We start from the raw sequence: 20,111 nt of genomic DNA on the forward strand, positions 1-20,111 counted from the left end.
TGTAAACCCTCTAGCAAGGTAACTTTCTAAAGAGAGTGTTTGAAATCCTTTAACAAGGTCACTTCTAACAAAGTGAAGATCCTAAGAGATCTGAGGGAAATCCCTTAACTAGGTCACATCTAGCAATGTGTTTGTAATCTTTAACAGGATTTGCTTTTAACCGAGCATACTCTAGAAGAGTATATTTCTTAGTGGGTCCGAAATCCCATAGTGATTTTTCCCTATTTGGGTTTCCACGTTAAATCTGGTGTTATGAGTGTTGTTATGATTATGTGTTCTTAAGTTTGCATGTTTAACAGTTTTTGGTTAAGTTGCTGAAGTATAAGTTACCGAGGTTGAATCTGTTGATTTTATGGAAGTTTAAGTTTGTATGATTCACCACCCCCCCCCCCCTCATCTTGTTATCTATTGGCATCTGTACTTTACATCAAGTATCAAAGCTAACAATTGGTATCAGAGCTAAGGACTCTAGAAGAAAAAGTTTAAAGGTACTTGAGGCAAAGATCTGAAGATGTATAAAAGGGATGCACCGAAGCTGAACAAGTCAAGTTTCTCCACATGGCAGAAAAGGATGAAGCTACATTTATCAAGAATTGGAGAATATGCAACATATTATCTGGAGAATGATTACATTGCACTGAGCACCAACCCTATGACCTTGGAAGAGATTAAAGCAAAGCAAGAACATATTCAAGCTATGATTGAAATAACATCAGCATTGACCGACACAGAGTTTAATGATCTAGAAGGCTGCAATGATGCAAAAGCAATGTGGACTGAGCTCACATCTGTGTATGGAGGTGATGAACATGTTCAAAGAGAAAAAGTAGATAGTCTAAGAGGACAAATTGAATCCATGAGGATGAATGAAGGTGAGAACATAACCCAATACAGTACAAGACTAAAGGAGATTGTCAATCAAATTAAAGGAGCAGGTGGAACTATTGAAGAAAATGATATAGCAAGTTGTTGAGAACCCTTCTACCAGCTTATTCTATTTGAGTCTCTGCAATCAATGAATTAAGATCTGTACCTAACATGCCAGTTTCTTTGGATGCTACTATTGGTAAGCTACATGCATTTGAGTTAAGTAATTTTGATAACAGTGGATCTTCGGTAAATAAAGTAGAATCTGCATTCAGTTCTTTTCATATTGGTGAATATGATGATTATAATGATAGAATGAGTAAGTACTCTGAAGGAGATCATAGTGGAGCAAGTGAAATATTTCGCATTAACATGGAAAAGTGCATAGACTGTATGAGGAAATCAAGAAGCAAGAAGAATTTGAAGCATTATTAGCCAAAAGGTTACCGAGAGGAAAAGGTAAGTATAAAGGAAAGTTACCTTTAAAATGTTTCAATTGTGATAAAATAGGACATATGGCTTCTAAGTGCCCTGACAAAGAATCTAGTGAAAAGAGAGAATGTCGAGATAACAGGCAGAAAGATAACCAATACAGAGTACACCAAGACTTCAGAAGGAGAGATAGAAAGACATGTCTAGTAGCAGTTGAGGAATCCAACGATGACAAATCTGATGAAACTGATACTGAGGAAGTTGTTTATGTGGCTATTAAAAATGGATCTGATGAGGAAAGGTATGAAGAAAAAGCCCTAATATCTCACATAAATAATAATGATTCTTGGATCATAGACAGTGGATGCTCACATCATATGACAAGTGATAAACACAAGTTTGTTAAATTAGAAGACTATGATGGAGGCTATGTAAGATTTGGTAATGATGCACCATGTCCAGTGAAAGGTAAAGGATCTATAACACTTCTTGACAATGCTAAATGTGATGATGTATATTGGGTTGAAGGATTGAAATACAATTTGTTGAGTGTAGCACAGCTAAACAATACAGGATATCGAATAGAATTTTAGAAAGGAATTGTCAAAGTTCATGACAAACATGGAAAGTTAGCTGCTACCAGGACACAAACAAAAGGTAATACATTTCATCTTGACTCAACTTGGAACAAGTGTCTTTATCCAAAGATAGATGATACCTGGTTATGGCATAAAAGGTTTTGTCATGTAAATTTTGATAATCTAATCAAAATAAGTAAGAAGCACCGAGTAAGAGGTCTACCGAGTCTTGAAAAACCTGAGAATGCTATGTGCCGAGGATGCCAGATAGGTAAGATGACAAGATCAAGCTTTACAAGTAAGTCCTACACTTCTAAAGGAATTTTAGATCTAGTACACACTGATCTTTGTGGTCCTATGAAAGTTCAAAGTTATTATGGTGATAAATATTTCATATTATTTGTGGATGATTACTCAAGGATGATGTTAGCTATGTTTTTAAAAGAAAAATCAGAAGCTTTTCAAATGGTCAAATGGTACAAGGCAAGAGTTGAAAATGAAATAGGAAGACAATTGAAATGTCTTAGATCTGATAGAGGAGGAGAATTCACTTCTGATGAATTTAACTTATACTACAATGATCATGGTATAAAGAGGCAAGTATCTGCACCGAGAACACCTCAGCAAAATGGGATAGCCGAGAGAAGAAATAGATCAATTGTGGATTGTGCAAGAACCTTGATGATAGAAAAGAGGGTACCTCAAACATTTTGGAGAGAAGCAATCAGCACTGCAGTTTACACCCTGAACTGAGTTCAACTGAAAAAAGGAACTATGAAGACACCATATGAGATCTGGTATGACAAGAAACCTAATGTAAGTTACTTTAAAATCTTTGGAAGTAGATGCTATGTTCACAAAGATGACAGAAATGGAAAGTTTGATCAGAAAAGTGAAGAAGGAACATTTCTTGGTTATTCTTCTAGAAGTAAAGCATTTAAATGTCTGATCAAATCATCTAACAAAATAGTGGAAAGTACAAATGTGAAAATTGATGAATTTGCAGAAAGAAATGATGAAGGAAATTCCAAAGAACCAGAAGATTATGAAGAATTTGTTTATGTTCAACCGAGAAGTACTACCGAGAAAGCTGTTGAAGAAAATGAAGATAATGTCCAGCTACCGAGTGATGAAGAAGATCATACAGAAACTACCGAGCCTATATTAGCCAAATATGTCAGAAGACATCATGCATCAAGTCAGATTATAGGAGATAAAGATGATCCAGTGATGACAAGAAACAAACTGAGACAGAACACATGTCTGATTTCTGAATTTAAACCGAGAATAGTGAAAGAAGCATTTAACAGTGAAGATTGGGTAAATGCTATGACAGAAGAGATTGATCAAATCAAGAAGAATGACACATGGACACTAATCCCAAGACCAAAGGACAAAAATGTAATCGGTACTAAGTGGATTTTTAGAAACAAGCTAAATGAAAAATGTGAGGTCATTCGCAACAAAGCAAGACTAGTTTGCAAAGGTTATGCTCAAGAAGAAGGAATAGATTATGGTGAAACTTTTGCACTTGTGGCTAGACTTGAGGGAGTAAGAACATTGTTGGCATATGCTGCTTTCAAAAATTTCAAGGTATATCAAATGGATGTTAAATCTGCATTTTTGAATGGTATACTAGAAGAAGAAATTTTCATTGAACAACCTGAAGGATTTGTTGAAGACAAGAGTAAAGATCAGGTATGCAAACTGAACAAAGCTTTATATGGTCTGAAACAAGCACCTAGAGCATGGTATGAAAGATTGCACTCTTATTTAATCAAGGTTGGTTTTATAAGGACAAGTGAAAACAACAATATGTACATGAAGAAAGATGAGGACAACGGAATATTGATCTCAGCCATATTTGTTGATCACATTATATTTTGTGGTAATGACTCCTTATGCAAGAACTTTGGAAATGAAATGTGCAAAGAATTTGAGATGTCACTTATCGATGAGATAAAGTATTTTATGGGATTACAGATATTGCAAATGAAAGATGAGATTTTCATTACTCAATCAAAGTACATAAAGGAAATCTTGAAGAAATTTGGAATGGAGGATTCTAAACCAGTAAGTACTCCTATGACTACTAACTGTAAATTATCAAAGAATGATGAATCTGCATCTGTTGATGAGACACTTTACCGATCTATGATTGGAAAATTTCAATATGTTGTGCATAGTAGACCGGATATAGCACATGCAGTAGGTATTGTAGCAAGATTGTCTGCAGATCCTAAGGAAACTCATATGACAACAATCAAGAGAATTTTCAGATACCTGAGAGGCACTGAAGATTATGGCTTAGTATATGGAAAGAGAAATAATTTTGATTTAAAAGTTTATACTGATGTTGATTGGGTAGGCAACATAGATGACAGGAAAAGCACAAGTGGTGGAGCTTTCTTTTTGGGAGAAAGACTAGTAAGTTGGCTTAGCAAGAAACAAGGATGTATTTCTCAATCTACAATAGAAGCTAAATATGTTATTGGAGCATTGAATTGTACCAATATAGCATGGATCAAACAATTGTTGGAAGGTATAAATGAGAAAGTTACCGAGCCAGTAACTATATTATGTGATAATACTAGTGCCATTAACATTTCAAAGAATCTAGTGATGCACTCTAAGACAAAGCATATATCTATAAAGTATCACTATCTCAGAGAAGAAGTTCAAGAGAAGAAAGTTGTGCTGGAATATATCAGTTCAAAGGAGCAATTAGTAGAAATCTTCACAAAGCCACTACCAAGGGACACTTTTGAGTATCTCAGAAGCAAGTTAGGGGTCCTACCCCTATCTTCTACTCACTGACCGAGTTCGGTGAAAGCATCAATTCGATGAATCTATAGAATATAATATTATGTGTGGATTGATACTGATTTACGCACTTTAGAAGGTTTTCTAAATGTGTGCAAAAAAAATGAATAGAGACAAGTCGATCTGACTGAGACTGAGATGTTATACAGCAAGGCAAATCACTTCACAAAGGAAGAAATCATGATTTAGTTCTTTTACTTTTTGGCATTGTTGTCAAAGGGGGAGAAGACTAAATGGTTGAAAGACTAAATGGTTGACTGCATGATAAAGCCCTGAATGATGGAAATAACAGAAGACTAATGACAGGGGGAGTAGATTGCACAATGGAGAAGACTAAATGCAAGTCAACAGCTTAGAAGCCTATTGAAAATGGAGAAGACTTCAGAAGACAATAGATCAAGGATAATAGGAGAAGTCTAACAACAATCTGAATCCAAATCAATTTGAATATCTTGTTGGTATTACCATTTAATTGTTGGTTTTTCCATCAATGCCAAAGGGGGAGATTGTTGGCATTACAGTAAGAAAGATTGTTGTTCAATAAGGATATTGAGAAGGTTGTTGAAGATTATTGATATAACTGAAGAAGGATGATAACTATCTTTATAACATTATTTTGTCATTGATGTCAAGAAATTGATTATCTGATTCAGTATGATGTTGCCATATCTTAAGAAGATTGATTAGAAGAGAATTAAGATGTCGATAAAAGACACAGAAAGAATGTGATGAATAAAGAGAGGAATAAGTTATTCAATGGGCAACTATTACCGAGTTAGACAATGATGAGATCATGATGTTTAGATTGTTTTGATATCCTACATATGTTATTGATTGTAAGGTTAATACTATACTATGCAACCGAGCAAAGAACCTAGTCGATAAACCCTAAGGTTATCGATATCGGTTAATGAAGGCGAAATGTCTATCGAGTAAAGTTTAGTAGTTACCGAGTTACAACCGAGTTATGACAGTGTGATGGGATGGATAAAAGCATTATTTAATGAAGGACAATTATTAGCTGGAAATGTATAAATGATTGGTATGTCGTGTATGAAGTTTGTTAAGGATCTATGGCAAAGGAAAATCGGCCGAAAGATCTACAGCGCAGATTGAACCGCAATAACCTTATGCAAGTTCCAAGAAAGGAATGCAAGTCCCGAGGTAAGGTAAAACATTTTCAGATCGAAAGGATATATTGAACCTAGTCAAGTTTGAAGATCTGATGGCTAAGATTGATCATGGGAAATGTGATCAAGGAGATTTAGCGGTTAGCAATTGTTTATAAATAAGGAATTGTTGCTAAAAAATGTATGCGGGCAAGTGTATGCACAAGGACGCTACATAGTGATTACCAAGCATAGAAGCTTGAATACCTATTTGAATAATAGAGTAGAGAGCCCAGCAGAGGGACAAGATAAGTCCTATGACTAGATTGTTTTGAGCAAATAAGAATCTGCTTTAGCATTTTAGATGTGAAGTTGCAGATAGATTTTATTACTGTTATTTTGTAAGTGACAGAAAATCTCTTAACTGAGTGGACTTAACTGTCTTATATGTAAACCCTCTAGCAAGGTAACATTCTAAAGAGAGTGTTTGAAATCCTTTAACAAGGTCACTTCTAACAAAGTGAAGATCCTAATTGATCTAAGGGAAATCCCTTAACCGGGTCACATCTAGCAATGTGTTTGTAATCTTTAACAAGATTTGCTTTTAACCGAGCATACTCTAGAAGAGTATATTTCTTAGTGGGTCTGAAATCCCACAGTGGTTTTTCCCTATTTGGGTTTCCACGTTAAATCTAGTGTTATGAGTGTTGTTATGATTATGTATTCTTAAGTTTGCATGTTTAACAGTTTTTGGTTAAGTTGCTGAAGTATAAGTTACCGAGGTTGAATCTATTGATTTTATGGAAGTTTAAGTTTGTATGATTCACCCCCCCCCCCCTCTCATCTTGTTAGCTATTAGCATCTGTACTTTACATCAAGTAGCAGAACTAACAGATTTATAGTCTCTCACAAAGGTATAGAGGTGGACATGACAAAGGTAAAAGCTATCATGGAAATGCCTCCTCCTAAGACACTCAGACAACTTCATAGCATCCAAGGGAAACTCCAGTCAATCCATAGATTCATTGCATAGCTGGCAGACAAATGTCATCCACTTACACACCTCCTACAAAAAGATACCAGATCAAAGTGGGATTTTCTCTATCAAAAGGCCTTTGATAAGTTAAAAGAATAGTTGGCTTCTCCTCCAGTTTTGATGCCTCGTATCCCAAGACAACCACCTCTCTTGTACATATCAACAACTACAGTGGCACCAGGGGCATCACAAACAGATGGCCAAGGCAAAGAACATGCTATCTACTATTTCAATCGCACTCTTGTTGGATATGATCTTAATTATACTCCTATAGAAATAGCTTGCCTTACACTTATTTTCAACACTCAGAAGCTACGACACTACATGCTTAACAATAAGACCAAGTTGATAGAAAAGATCGATCCTCTTAAGTACTCGCTATCCAAGGCTTCTCTCACTGGATGCACTGCAAAATGGGTCATGCTCTTGAGTGAATTTGATATTGAATATGTAGACCAGAAAGCAATCAAAGGACAAGTCATAGAAAATCAACTGGTTGATGCCACCTACAAGGTAATCTCCCCCTTATCACATAGATCCCTAACAATTCCATTATGACTGTCACCACATCATCAAAATAGCAGTTGTACTTCGATGTCTCCTACACACAAAATGAATCGGGGGTAGTTATCTTGCCAGTAACACCTCAAGGGGATTGCATCCTAAAGTCACATAAGATAGCCTTCACTTGTACCAACAATATAGCGGAGTATGAAGCTTTAATCATTGGGCATCGTTTGGCTATCCAATGGAAGATAACATAATTACAGGTCTATGGTGATTCTCAACTTGTCACAAAATAGGTAAATGATGAATATCAGACAAAGGACAACAAGTTACTTCCTTATCGCAACATGGTTGAAGATCTCAAGAAAAACTTCACTCTCATTCAATTTGATTAGATCCCTAGGACAAATAAGAAAGTTTTTGATGATATGGATGCAATTGGCCCTCCTGCAGATGTCGACAAATATTTATAAGTATGAGTTCTTGGTCGAGCAACTCGTAATTCTAGCATATGATGTCCCCGAGTCTGAAATGGTGTGCATCCTCATTGGTCCTAACTCCCCTTGGTATCAAGAAACCTTTGCCTACCTATGAGACAATATCATCTCTCCACACCTTAATAAAACCAAGCAAGAAACTTTCATTTGTCGATCCGCTCAATATACTATCCTTGGTGATACCCTATTTCAAAGGAACATTGATGGATCCCTCCCAAGGTGTTTAGACAAAGAGGAGGCTGAATGGGCACTGCACAAAGGTATTTGTGGAGCACACTCAAGAAGCCTCACATTGGCTAAGAAGCTCTTATGCACATGATACTACTAGCCTACAATGGAAAAAGATGCATATCACTATGTGAAGAAATGTATCCCCTTTCAGAAGCACGGTGACAAAATCCACGCACCCTCTCAAGATCTGCAATCGTTTATTACTCCTTGGCCCTTCTCTTAGTGGGGGCTCTATCTCATAGGTAAAATCCACCCCACCTCATCCAATGATCACAAATTCATAATAACTACCACATAGTGCTTCACTAAATGGGTGGAAGCTATACCCCTCACCTCCATTACTAGCAAACAAATTTCCAAGTTTATCCTAAACTACCTAATCTGTCACTATGGAATTCCTAAGGTAATCATCATAGATAATGGCAAACCTTTCATAAACCAAGATGTTAAGGAATTATGCCAAAAGTTTTCCATCCAACACCACTTTTCCACCCCATATTATCCATAAGGTAATGGTCAAGCTGAGGCTTCTAATAAAAGCCTTATCAAAATCCTCAAGAAAACAATTAGTGAAGTTGGTCGTGATTGGCACTTGAAACTCCATCTCACCATTTGGGCCTATTGCACAAGCATTCACACAGCCACAGGAGCCACCCGATATTCCCTAGTCTTTGGTTCCCAAGTTGTCCTCCACCTTGAGATCAAGATCCCATCACTCAGGGTATCACTGCAGAACATCCTCCCTGATGATGAATATAGGGTTGTCATATTGCAAGAGCTATAACTATTGGATGAAAGATGTTTCAAGGCCTTTAATCATCTTCGGGTTTATCAAAATCGCCTTCGGCTGAACTACAACAAGAGAGTTAGAACCTGGGAATTTGACATCGATGACCTTGTGCTTATGGAAAATCAAAAGAATCTCCAGGATCAAGAGAAGAAAGGGAAGTTTGAGCCTAATTGGTTTGGACCTTATGTGATCACTGCAAAATATGGATCAAGTGCCTATCAGTTGGCCACTCCTGAAGGAGACCCCTTGCATGAGCCTATGATCATCATGCATCTAAAGAGATTCTATTCCTAATCTTCAAAGGCTACCAGTATTAAAAAATAAAAATAAAAGATCAAAAAAATAAAAAATAAATCATTAAAAATACAACAAAAATAAAAAGAAAAAAAGTAAAGAAAAATCAATTCATCCATCAGTGAAAACCACTTTGTGGCGCTATAGGAAAGTACCTTGGTGAAAACCTGGTTTCAGACGTCAAGGTAAATAAGCTAGATCCATCATCTCATGGGACAAACTAGATTTCTAGGGATGACACTTAAAGAATTTACACCTTCGACTAGGCTGCCCCACCAGCCTTGTGGTTTTGTCATTTTGGTAGTGTTCGTGAGCAAATTCCGCTTCCCGACATCACAAACCTCGTCCAGCCTCTATATTTCACTAGTGATGTCAGGAATTGGTTCACCTCCAATCCTTCATCTGCTTGTTCATTTCGGTATCCATAATCCTTTCAAGTCATATGATGGGTTTAATCCTTTTATGGGCTTCTATGCAGTATGTTCCCCCGTTTTGACCATTTGCCCCTTCCCCGCCCAACCTCCTTATCCCATTAGTGATGTAAGAATTAATTTGCCTCCAACCCATCATCTTCTTGCTCACTTCTCTCAACACCCATCCACACTATAATTTGAATGATTTTTTAATTATCCACAATTAATAGATTTCACTCCCCCTTCCGCTACGCCTCATTCCCCCCTCATGAGATGATGATATTTCATCCAAACTATGAATAAGGATCGTCCCATCACACTGAGCTTCCCCCCAATTTCTAAGATTATCCCATCAAATTGAGCTTCTTCTTTACTTGTGTTTCATCCAAACACCCTTCCACATGAGCTAAATCAATTCTTTGCAGTCAGTCTCATATCTGCATCAATGTGCACATACCATCTACACTATTGCCTATGTAGTGTATTCAATCACCCTTGCCAGTCGGGATGCATCCTTCCCATGTCAAGAAGACTATCCACCACCTTAGTCCTAATCTTGGCAAGAGATGTCAGTTGGCCATATGCATGTCATTTGCATGATTTTATTTGTTGCTTTGATTTGCATGTTTGTGTCCTATGACTACTGCTATCTATGGCTGCCAGGATCATTCTATATCTTGGTATGTCTTGGGTTGGTGTATATTGGGGCATGTCTTTGTGGTGTGGCATGTTTGCGAGTTTCTCCTGTATAGTCCAACAATCCTACATTTACATCATCATGATGTTTGCAAGGCTTTTTCCAAGGGATACCTATTGTTTAGAGTCTAGTCCACGCCTCAGATTTTCACAACATCCTGATTCCTATAATCAGTGATGTAGATCATCCTTGGAAATATTAAAAGTAGGTTTGCTCTCCATGTCAACACAACAACAAATCTCCCCACTGTATACACTTCATTTTGCATTCTATCTCACCTCCCTTTTCCATTTTTTAAGACCTCAATTTATTCAATTCTTCCCCTTCTTTTGTCTAGTCCTATATGATTGTATTATGATTGGCACATTATAAAAAAATGTCTCATTATCACTATCATTTAGTTGCACCTTTTTGGCATCTTTACTACTCATATGATCACTTAGTTGCACTTTTTAGAAGCATTTTCATTATCATTAGCATTTAATATTACACCTTTTTACATATTCATTATTATTTAGTTGCATCGTTACATCATCAATTAGTTGCATATTTACTTAGTCACATTTCATTATTGACAAGAACCTGTTCGAAGGGACAACGGTCGGTCTTGGACTTCTCTATTCGGTGTCAAACTGAGTAGAAAGTCCTTCCTCCCTCTAGTTCGTAATATCTCAGACCAAAAAAAAGGTAGATTTGCTATTGAAATTCCAGACCCTTTTATTGAGCACAATATTAACCTTATGGCGATGACATTGGTTGGAAACATTTTGGGCCCGAGGCCAAATATTGATATTGTTAGGGCATTTTCTAAACGTAAATGGGTGCTTAAAGGTCAAGTAGAGATCACTGCTATGTCCAAAGGGGCGTTGTCAATGACTTTCTCTTGTAAGGAAGACATGTCAAGGGTGCTCTATGATGGCCCTTGGCTGATCGATAAATCAACACTCGCTTTGCAAAAATGGTTGCCTAAGATGGACCTAAATGAATCCTTTTTTGTTCAAGCTCTAGTCTGGGTCAGACTGTTGGGCCTTCCCTTAGACTTCTGGGTGGAAGATGTTTTTAAAGGAATCGCTAGTTCTTTCGATGAACTCCTTTGTATGGATCCTATCACAGCTGCTAGAAAAAGACTTACTTTCGCCAAGATCTATGTGGGAGTTATGCAAGGCACATATATGCCCCTATACATTGAGATTAACTCTAGATTGGGAAAATGGATCCAACCATTAGAATATGAAAGTGTCCCTTTCGCTTGTTTTCATTGCCAAAAATTGGGATACACAGCAACGAAATGCCCTCTTCAGGCAGTCAAAGAGAAAGAAAAGAAAGAAAAGGAAATGTAATGGAAAGCAAAAAAACCCTATTAAGCAACCCGAGGGCTCTAAAAAAGAGAAAAGGATCAAAGAGGCCCAAAGTGTCATCATCCCTGACATGGTAGAACAACAAGAGAATATTAATATGGAAAACCCAGAAATACCTTTGCTTGAAGAGGGTAAAAAGGATCAAATGGGCAAAGACAATGGAGAACAACAAGATATCAATCAGGAGGATCAACGAAGTGATAACCTGGAAGATGAAGAAATATAGGTGGTGTTATAGGACAAGGAGGAAGAAGATTCAAATCACATTATGGATAACACCACCAGAAAAGGCCTTAGTAGTGACTATGAAGAAGCCTAGAAGTGTTTGATCCTTGGAGGAATCTCATCAGCAAGATCATAACAATCAGTGGAGATGGTGAAATCCACCTTCCAACAATCACCAACAACCTCACTACTTAATATAAGTGCTAAGTGGTTTGAGGTCGAAGATGTTCACCAGAAGATAACAACCCAGAATATTCAAGAGGAAGATTGCCATACAAATGAAGTAGCGAATGAGGGGGTAAAAAAGGGCCTAAATCTACCCCTCAGGCTAATTCAGTCAAGACAAGAAACTGGATCAAAGTTGACATGGGTTTTAACCCCTCTCCTCCCGGAAGGAAAAAAGCAAGGCAGATCAGAGATCAAGAGGCAAGCAAGAATATAGTGGATGACACTCAATTGACCATCCATGAGGTATGTTTCCTAATTAGGAAATGAAAATTATTTCATGAAATATTTGTGGATTGAATAGTCCACATAAACAGGATGTTCTTAGAAATTTAGTCAGAGAACATAAACCGAACATCATTATTATCCAAGAAACTAAAATGTCTAAAGAGAAAGTACACAAGATTAAGCTTTTTAAGGATGGGGAAGTTTTTGGTGATAGCTCTGATGGTGCTTTTGGGGGCATTACCATTTTCTGGAATCTTAGGTGAGTTTCAGGGGAGCCAGTCAAGCAGGATAGCAATCCGGATTTTAACAGGTTTCATCACATTAGGGATGGCACCTCTTTGCTACTTACCAATATTTATGCCCCTAATAATAGACTTTGTAGAAGTAAATTCTGGAAGAAGCTGGAAGCTATTCGGGTTCTTTACAAGGAGAATATGTGGATTGTTATGGGGGATTTCAACATTCCTCTCTGTGACAACGATAAATTTGGAGGTGTCCCTTCTCAGCTAGAAAGTAGAATGGATCTTTTGAAGTTTATCAACAACCAGGGTCTGCATGATATTGATCTCCAAGGAGCTAATTTTACTTGGACGAACAGGAGGACGAGGGAAGATCTCATTAAATTCATACTTGAAAGGGCTCTTATTTATAATGAGTGGTTTAACCATTATCGGTGCTCCCTCTTTGCAATCTCTAGGATTGGTTCTGATCACTTCCCTGTGGTTTTTGTCGCTAATAATACTATTGTTAAAAGAAATTTCATGTTCATATTTGAAAGGGTGTGGCTAGACCACCCTAACCTTGAAAAGGTCATTGAGATGTGGTGGTCTATTGATGTCAAAGGTATTGTTATGTATAGAATGGCTAAAAAATTAAGGAACGTGAAATACAATATTAAAAAATGGAACAAGGAAGTATTCAAAGATCTATTTGCTGCCAAGACCAAAACCTAGCTAGAACTCAAGGAAATGCAGGATAAAATCCAAATGAGATAATACAATGAAGTATCAATCAGGGATGAAAATAAAGTTCTTGTGAAGTACCACAAGATTATCAGAAAAGAAGAAGAACTCTGGAAACAAAGGTCTAGATCTCCATGGCTTAAAGCTGAGGACAGAAACACTAGATTCTTCCATATTGTTGGTTAACAGATTTATCCTTTCTTTAATTTATATATGTTTATTACAATATTGACTCATGTACACCCTTTATAAAAGGAAAAAATGAACCAACAGTTGGGTGAACCGAATTAAGTTTCATCCTCTGCATTAGAGGGCAACTCCTCGTGAAATTTACAATAAAATTTTATGCAGTCAATTAAGAAATGGATACTTTTCACCAGAAAGCGCAAAAGGCATACGCATTCATTCATCAACACAAAAGAATGCTACAAACATCTATTTTTCAAGTGTAGATCTCATAGACTTCTACTTCCGCATATGTTCATTCAATAAACTCAAAATAAAGTAAATTCAATGCAGTGTAAATACCGATCAATTCTCACTCATGCCTCACAGGACAAGGGGGGTCGGTGTCATTCAAACAACAATGAAAATCAATGAATCCATAAACACAAAAAGAATTAGTAAATGAAATGATATATCTCATGCATCAGCAAACATCCCAACAAAGATCACTAATCCTTCAAACACATAGATTTTAAAAGATTGTATTAAAATAGCATTTTTACTCAAGTACCAGAAACATCAGTTCTGAGAAATTCAAAGAAATCAAATCCATTCCTCCAAAATAAAGTTTTTCGGACCGTCACTTAAACTTCCTTACTTACATAAATAGCCCCCAGGCCAATAGTTTGTTACATCATAACTAAAATTTTTAACTCTAACCTAGAGTTAAAGAAACTGTTTACTCGAAAACAAATGAAACTAAATAAACAACAGCCGCAGATTGGTTGACAGCTCATCCATTAGCTGATCAGGACTTCATCGTGGCAGAGGAGGCCATTGATTTATCCTGCTTTGTCATGGAACTATGCATGTTATGCCACTCTAGATGTGCTGCTGAGAAATTCAAGATGACTTGAAAATACGGGAGTCCAATATGTAAGATGTGTTGCTTCCAGACCTCCTTATCCATGTTTACCTGCAACACCCTAGCTTTATGCACCTCCAAATGATCAGAGCAAACTATGAGCATTGACTCTATTCTAGCCACCTTTGAGAAATCATTTGTAGTCAAGGAATTTGTTTCCCTGATGAACTATATTCTTTCCTTAAAGATCTTCGCCATGTTTGCAGCAGCTTCAATTGTTTGAGCATCTTCCTTCATGAGCTGAATGTCGATCCACTTAAGACCTTTTTGCATTGTGTCAATCAGATCTACCAAACCTTTAAGCAACCTTGTAGATTCCTCATGGCCTCGTTTGATGATTGAATTTGGCCACTCTACATTTTTCCTCGACACATAAAGCACATTGTCATCCAAACTTTCCACAAGTTTCTCAGTTAAGAACTTCATTACACCAAATTTCTACACATCGTTCATTTGTGCAAGTACTGCCACCCATTTAGTCCTTTCCTTTTCCCAGGCAACAGCTTCTAGTTCTAACTCCTTACTTACGGTTACAGCATCTTCCTACACTTTTACCAAACTGACAATATAATTTGAACCCTACTGTATTATGAGATCAAGCCATTCATTGAACATCTCTGCCACCTTTTTGTTCCTCTAAACCTGATCTAACATCTTTTGGTTCACCGAAAATTTGGGATCAAAGGATAGTGTCATTTGTGACAGGGGTTGAGGACTTGGATGGTGTATGGAATTAATGTATTTGGCCATTTGGGCATTGATTTGTTTCAACTCATTTTTATCCTTTTCATCTTTCCAAGATCTTGAAATCATCCTCTTTGTGGAGGATTCCAAGTGCTTGACATCAACTGCCCATGAGCAACTCCCAAATCAATTTTCTCCACAGTGAGGTCATCTTCAGTAGCTTTCTTTGAATCTTTGTCTGGGATAAGTTTAGCTATTTCAGTTGTCCAATGACTTGTAGCCTCGTCTACCTCCACCATTGTCTGTTTTTTGAGTTTCTTTGACTTAGACACTTTTTTTAGGCACTTGCTCACCATATCTTCCATGGGGATTATGATTGGGACAACACTGCGTTTCTTCCCAATGGAAGCCCCTAACCATCACGGAGTGCTTGAAGTTTCTTTGGACAGAAGAGTTGTCTGAACACTCGAGGAATCAACAATAGTTAGTGTGTTTATTGGATTTGGCTCACCTTCTGGTTCTTATGAACCTGTTTTCAGCATCGTATCTATTCATACATGCTATTACCAAATCTTGGCATGGGGCAGCAATTGGAAATGCGACAACTTCAACCAGACCACTTCTTACTATTCTCTCCATTATTGAACCAGCTTCAAGGTTTATGGCCCTTTCTAAGAAACTCCCTAGGTCGGCTTGAGCTAAAGAAGTATCATCTAATTATAGAAGTATGCTCACCAAGCATGATGTCCGACCAAGTTTTGGAAGTATCGGCCTCATAATGTCTACTTATACTTCTACCAAACAATCTTAAAGTAGGATAGAATTCTATTCCAACAAACCAAAGATTTCTTCTACACTGACAACCCTTCTGAGCTAAAGAAATACAGTATAGGGAAACTGTCTAACCTCATCTGTTACCACCATGAATCTGTGAAACCCTCTCAAGAAAGTGGAGCTGAAATTACCTTCAACATCTTTGGTTCACTCAGTTATAACAGCTACAACCTTTACAATTTTGTTTATGAATTCACATGTATTTTTGAACAAACGGGAAAAAACTGAGAAAAATCTACACACGCTTCATAATGATTCATTCAAACGTGTGAAGTAATAGTGATATGATTGAAAACCTGATAGTTTCTTAATTTCCCATCACCTCCGAACAAATAATTAATGTCCTCGTGATTTCTTTCCAAATTAAGAATTTTAAACTATTAGATGCTAGGAATATTCCTTTTTGTCACGCTACCTCCAGTGTTATTAAAATCTTTAAAGTCAAATTGGAGTGAACCTTTTGAACCTTGAACCAACTCATAAGGAGTTCAATGGTTCAAGTTCATTCAGAGAGAACAACAGAAAACTTTCAAACTAGCGGCTCGAAACAATACCGGGAACGAGCAATAACCACAACAAACAAGTGAAAGGACTTTGAACTTTGAAGTGTTGAACCAAAATACAAATGGTCCAAAGTTCAAGTTCAATACCGACTCAAACACATTTACGCTTGCTCGTTAAATAACATTACATGGCCGCAACTCACGCAAAGGAAACTTTTTGAACCTTGAACCAAAAAGGTTCATGGGTTCAAAGTTCAAAACACATTACAACAGTGTGCTTGCTTTTAATTAAGATAAATCCGCTAAGGACATTGCCTAAAGCTCACTTTGAACCTTGAACCTTTGAGCTGTTTAAAGGTTCAACGACTCGGGTTCAAAGCAAAGAGATACAAAGACCAAAAGGAAGAAACACCAAAAGGCAACTTGCAAACTTGAATTTTTAATGGAAAATTGAGGGGACGCTAACATCGGCTTTGACTGGGGACTAGGACTGTAAGGGAACTAGACATGTACTCGAGGATCTCTGGTTTCGCAAACAGGATTTTATTCAGAAAGGACTGAAATAAAACAAAAAGTGAATATAAACAACAAACTAAACAAACCAAAACTTATGTACAAGACTCACGAAGAAATCTCACTTACAATTGGTATAGCTTCAAATCCTGCCCATTATAGGTCAGGGGAAGAACATAACCTTCTTGATATGCTAATTTGAAAGAGTTAGGCCCTTTTACCTCTTAAATTACAAGTGGTCCTTTCCATAGAGATTCAAACTTCGCATGCACCCCTTTTGGTTCCCTTCTTCTATCCCAAAGCAAAACCTAATCACCCAGCATAAATTTTTGTGGCCTGGCTCGCCTATCAAATATTTTCTTGACTCTCACTTTAAGTTTTGTGATCTGATCAACTAGCTTGTCCCTTTCTTCATCAATCCTCATCAAATGCATAATCCTTTTCTCCAGAGAATCCTGAAAATACTCATCCTCAATGACAGTCTGTAACTTGGAAGCCGCAAGTTCTAAGGGAAGTGCCACCTGGGCACCCACGCCATAAACCAATTCAAAAGGTGACATCCCAATAGCTCTTTTTGGAGATTTATGATCTGCCCAAAGAGATTCATACAATTTCTTATGCCAGTCTTTGAAATTTTCACTCGCCAACTTCTTCATAATATTTATGAGATTTTTATCGCTCGCCTGGCCATTACCTTGAGGATAATAATCTGATGAGTGAGTGAGAGATATCCCATGATCATAAAAAACAATGAAATCACAGCAAAAGAGAAATTAGTTGCATTATCAGCCACAATTTTCTGAGGAACTCCAAATCGAACCAGAATATTTTCTTTAAGAAAATTACAAACAATCTCAGAAGTTGTCTTCCGCACTGGAATAGCTTCAACCCATTTGGTGAAATAATATGTGGTTGTTAGTATATGTGTATGTCTCACACTTGAGGTAGGCAACAAGGGACCTATAAAATCCAAACCCCACTATTTGAATGGTTCATCCACTATCACCGGTTGAAGTGGTAATGCTGCAAGTTGTGACTTACCTTTCATAATTTACACTTTTCAGATCTGGCTACCCATGCATATGCATCCTTGATCATGCTTGGCCAATATTAGAAATTTCTCAAAATTTTGTAAGCAATTACTATTGATGAAAAATGACCACCACAGGCTTCATCATGAAAGGTCTTCAAAAGTGGCTCTTGAAGTGACTTACCTACACAGCGCAAGAAAGTTCCATCCAACCCCTTTTTGTACAACACATCATCAAAAATGACATATTTGGCAGCCTTTAGTCTCAAGTTTTATTTCTCTCTTGGAGAAAGATGCACAGGACAGTCCCCATAAGTTAAGTAACATGCAACATTTGCAAACCAGGAATCTTGAAGCCCAACAAATAAGACCAAAGGCAGCTCCTTAGTCATTTCATTCTTACTTTCAACAATCAACTTACACAGGCCCTGTCCCCTTACCAATTTTGTTGGTTTAATATCTAAGTTAACTCCTAAATCTTAGATACCCATGAGGCTCTATTATTCATTCCTATATCTTGTTGTGTTAAAATGCTCTTAACTGCAGAGTGTGGCACATAAACAATTGCATGAAAATCAAGAATATAATATCTAAATTGTTTTACGACTTTTACAACTGCATATGCTTGTTTTTCCATCAAGGAATATTTCAATTCATGTTTCTTTAGGGGAACACTCATGAAATATATTGGGACTTCTTCATTGTCTTCATTCTTTGCAACAAAATTCTTGACATAGTATGTTTTTAAGCATAGAAATAAATAATAAAATCATTTTTAAATTCTGGATTAACCAGAACAGGTGCATGAGAAATGGCCTCCTTTATTGATTCAAATTCTTTCTTTCCTTCTTCATTCTATTTAAATTCTTTCTTTTCACTCATGGGGTTTACAATATACCTAGTGGTCTCTGCAAAATCTGGAATGAATCTCCTCAGAAAATTTACTTGTCCAAAGAAAGATATGACAGGATTTTTATTTGATGGTAGACGTAACTGCTAAATTGCCTTTACCCTTTCAGGATCCACTCTTACTCCTTCTTTAGAGACAATGTGACCAAGAAATTTACCTTCTGTCACCCCGAATACTGACTTCTTTCGATTTAAGGACACTCCATGTTCATGACACCTTTGTAACACTTGCCTCATGTCTCTTAGGTGATGCTTTCTTCTCTGTGAAAAGATAGTTAAATCATCAAGATATAAAACAATTATATTATCTTTCAAATGACCAAAGGATAAGTCCATAGCCCATTGAAAGATCGTCCCTGCATTAATCAAACCAAATGGCATTCTATTATAAGCAAAAGTACCCCAGGGAGTGATGAAAGCAGTTTTATGTTGATCACTTTCCAAAACACTGATCTGATTATAACTGGAAAAGTCATCAAGCATAGACATCATTTATGAACTTGAAATCATTTGCAAAATATGATCCATAGCAGGTAATGGGTAGTTATCTTTTAGACTGGCTTGATTCAAGTTTCTAAAATCTACACAAATTCTTATTTCTTTATTTTTCTTCTGGACAGGATCAATGTTGGCTATCCATGTAGAATGGTGAATGGGGTATATAATCCTGACCTTCAACATTTTGTCTACTTCCTGAAATATGGCTTCGGCTACTTTAGGATTGAAACTTCTAAGCTTTTGTCGAAAAGGACTTACTCCAGGCTTTAGAGGAATGTGGTGCTGAAATCTTCCATCCCTAAAGTTATTTAAATCATCATAACACCAAGCAAAAACATCTTTGAATTCCAATAGGAGACTAGTGAACCTCTCCTTCTCCACAGGCATGCAACATTTTCCTATATTTATATATTTGGGATCACCTTCAGTGCCAATGTTAATTCTTTCATAATCTCCAACATCTTGAACTGCAGGAATATGTTCATCTTTTCTTTTCTTGTAAGCATCATGGCGATCAAAGAGACGTTCTAAAGAAACCAACCCTTTAGGAATCTTATTCCCTTTTAATTGCATAATCTCATCACTCAACTCCTTGGCCCGTTATGGTGAAAACTCTTTACATTCTGCATCTGACCCTTCAAAATATGTAGTAGCGAATGTTTCAACACATTGCACGAAATTGTTAATTTGTTTGTCATTTTCAAACACTTGTTAAAACTTTGAATTATCAGGAACACTAGGCCGATATATTAATTCCACTCGATAAATATCATCAACA

The 20,111-nt window shown here is 36.9% G+C and overlaps 1 protein-coding gene across 1 annotated transcript in view; it reads left to right on the top strand.

The window, feature by feature from the left end:
• LOC131860211 (uncharacterized) overlaps positions 1–11,858 on the top strand; it is a 64,492-nt gene extending 52,634 nt beyond the window's left edge. The window contains exon 3 of the mRNA XM_059214593.1: positions 11,556–11,858. Within this exon, the coding sequence (XP_059070576.1) occupies positions 11,556–11,858 (303 nt within the window). The remainder of the gene's footprint in view (positions 1–11,555) is intronic.
• The last annotated feature ends 8,253 nt before the right edge of the window (positions 11,859–20,111 follow it).

This window comes from Cryptomeria japonica, chromosome 11 (genome assembly GCF_030272615.1).
Source record: "Cryptomeria japonica chromosome 11, Sugi_1.0, whole genome shotgun sequence".
Lineage (NCBI taxonomy): Eukaryota > Viridiplantae > Streptophyta > Pinopsida > Cupressales > Cupressaceae > Cryptomeria > Cryptomeria japonica.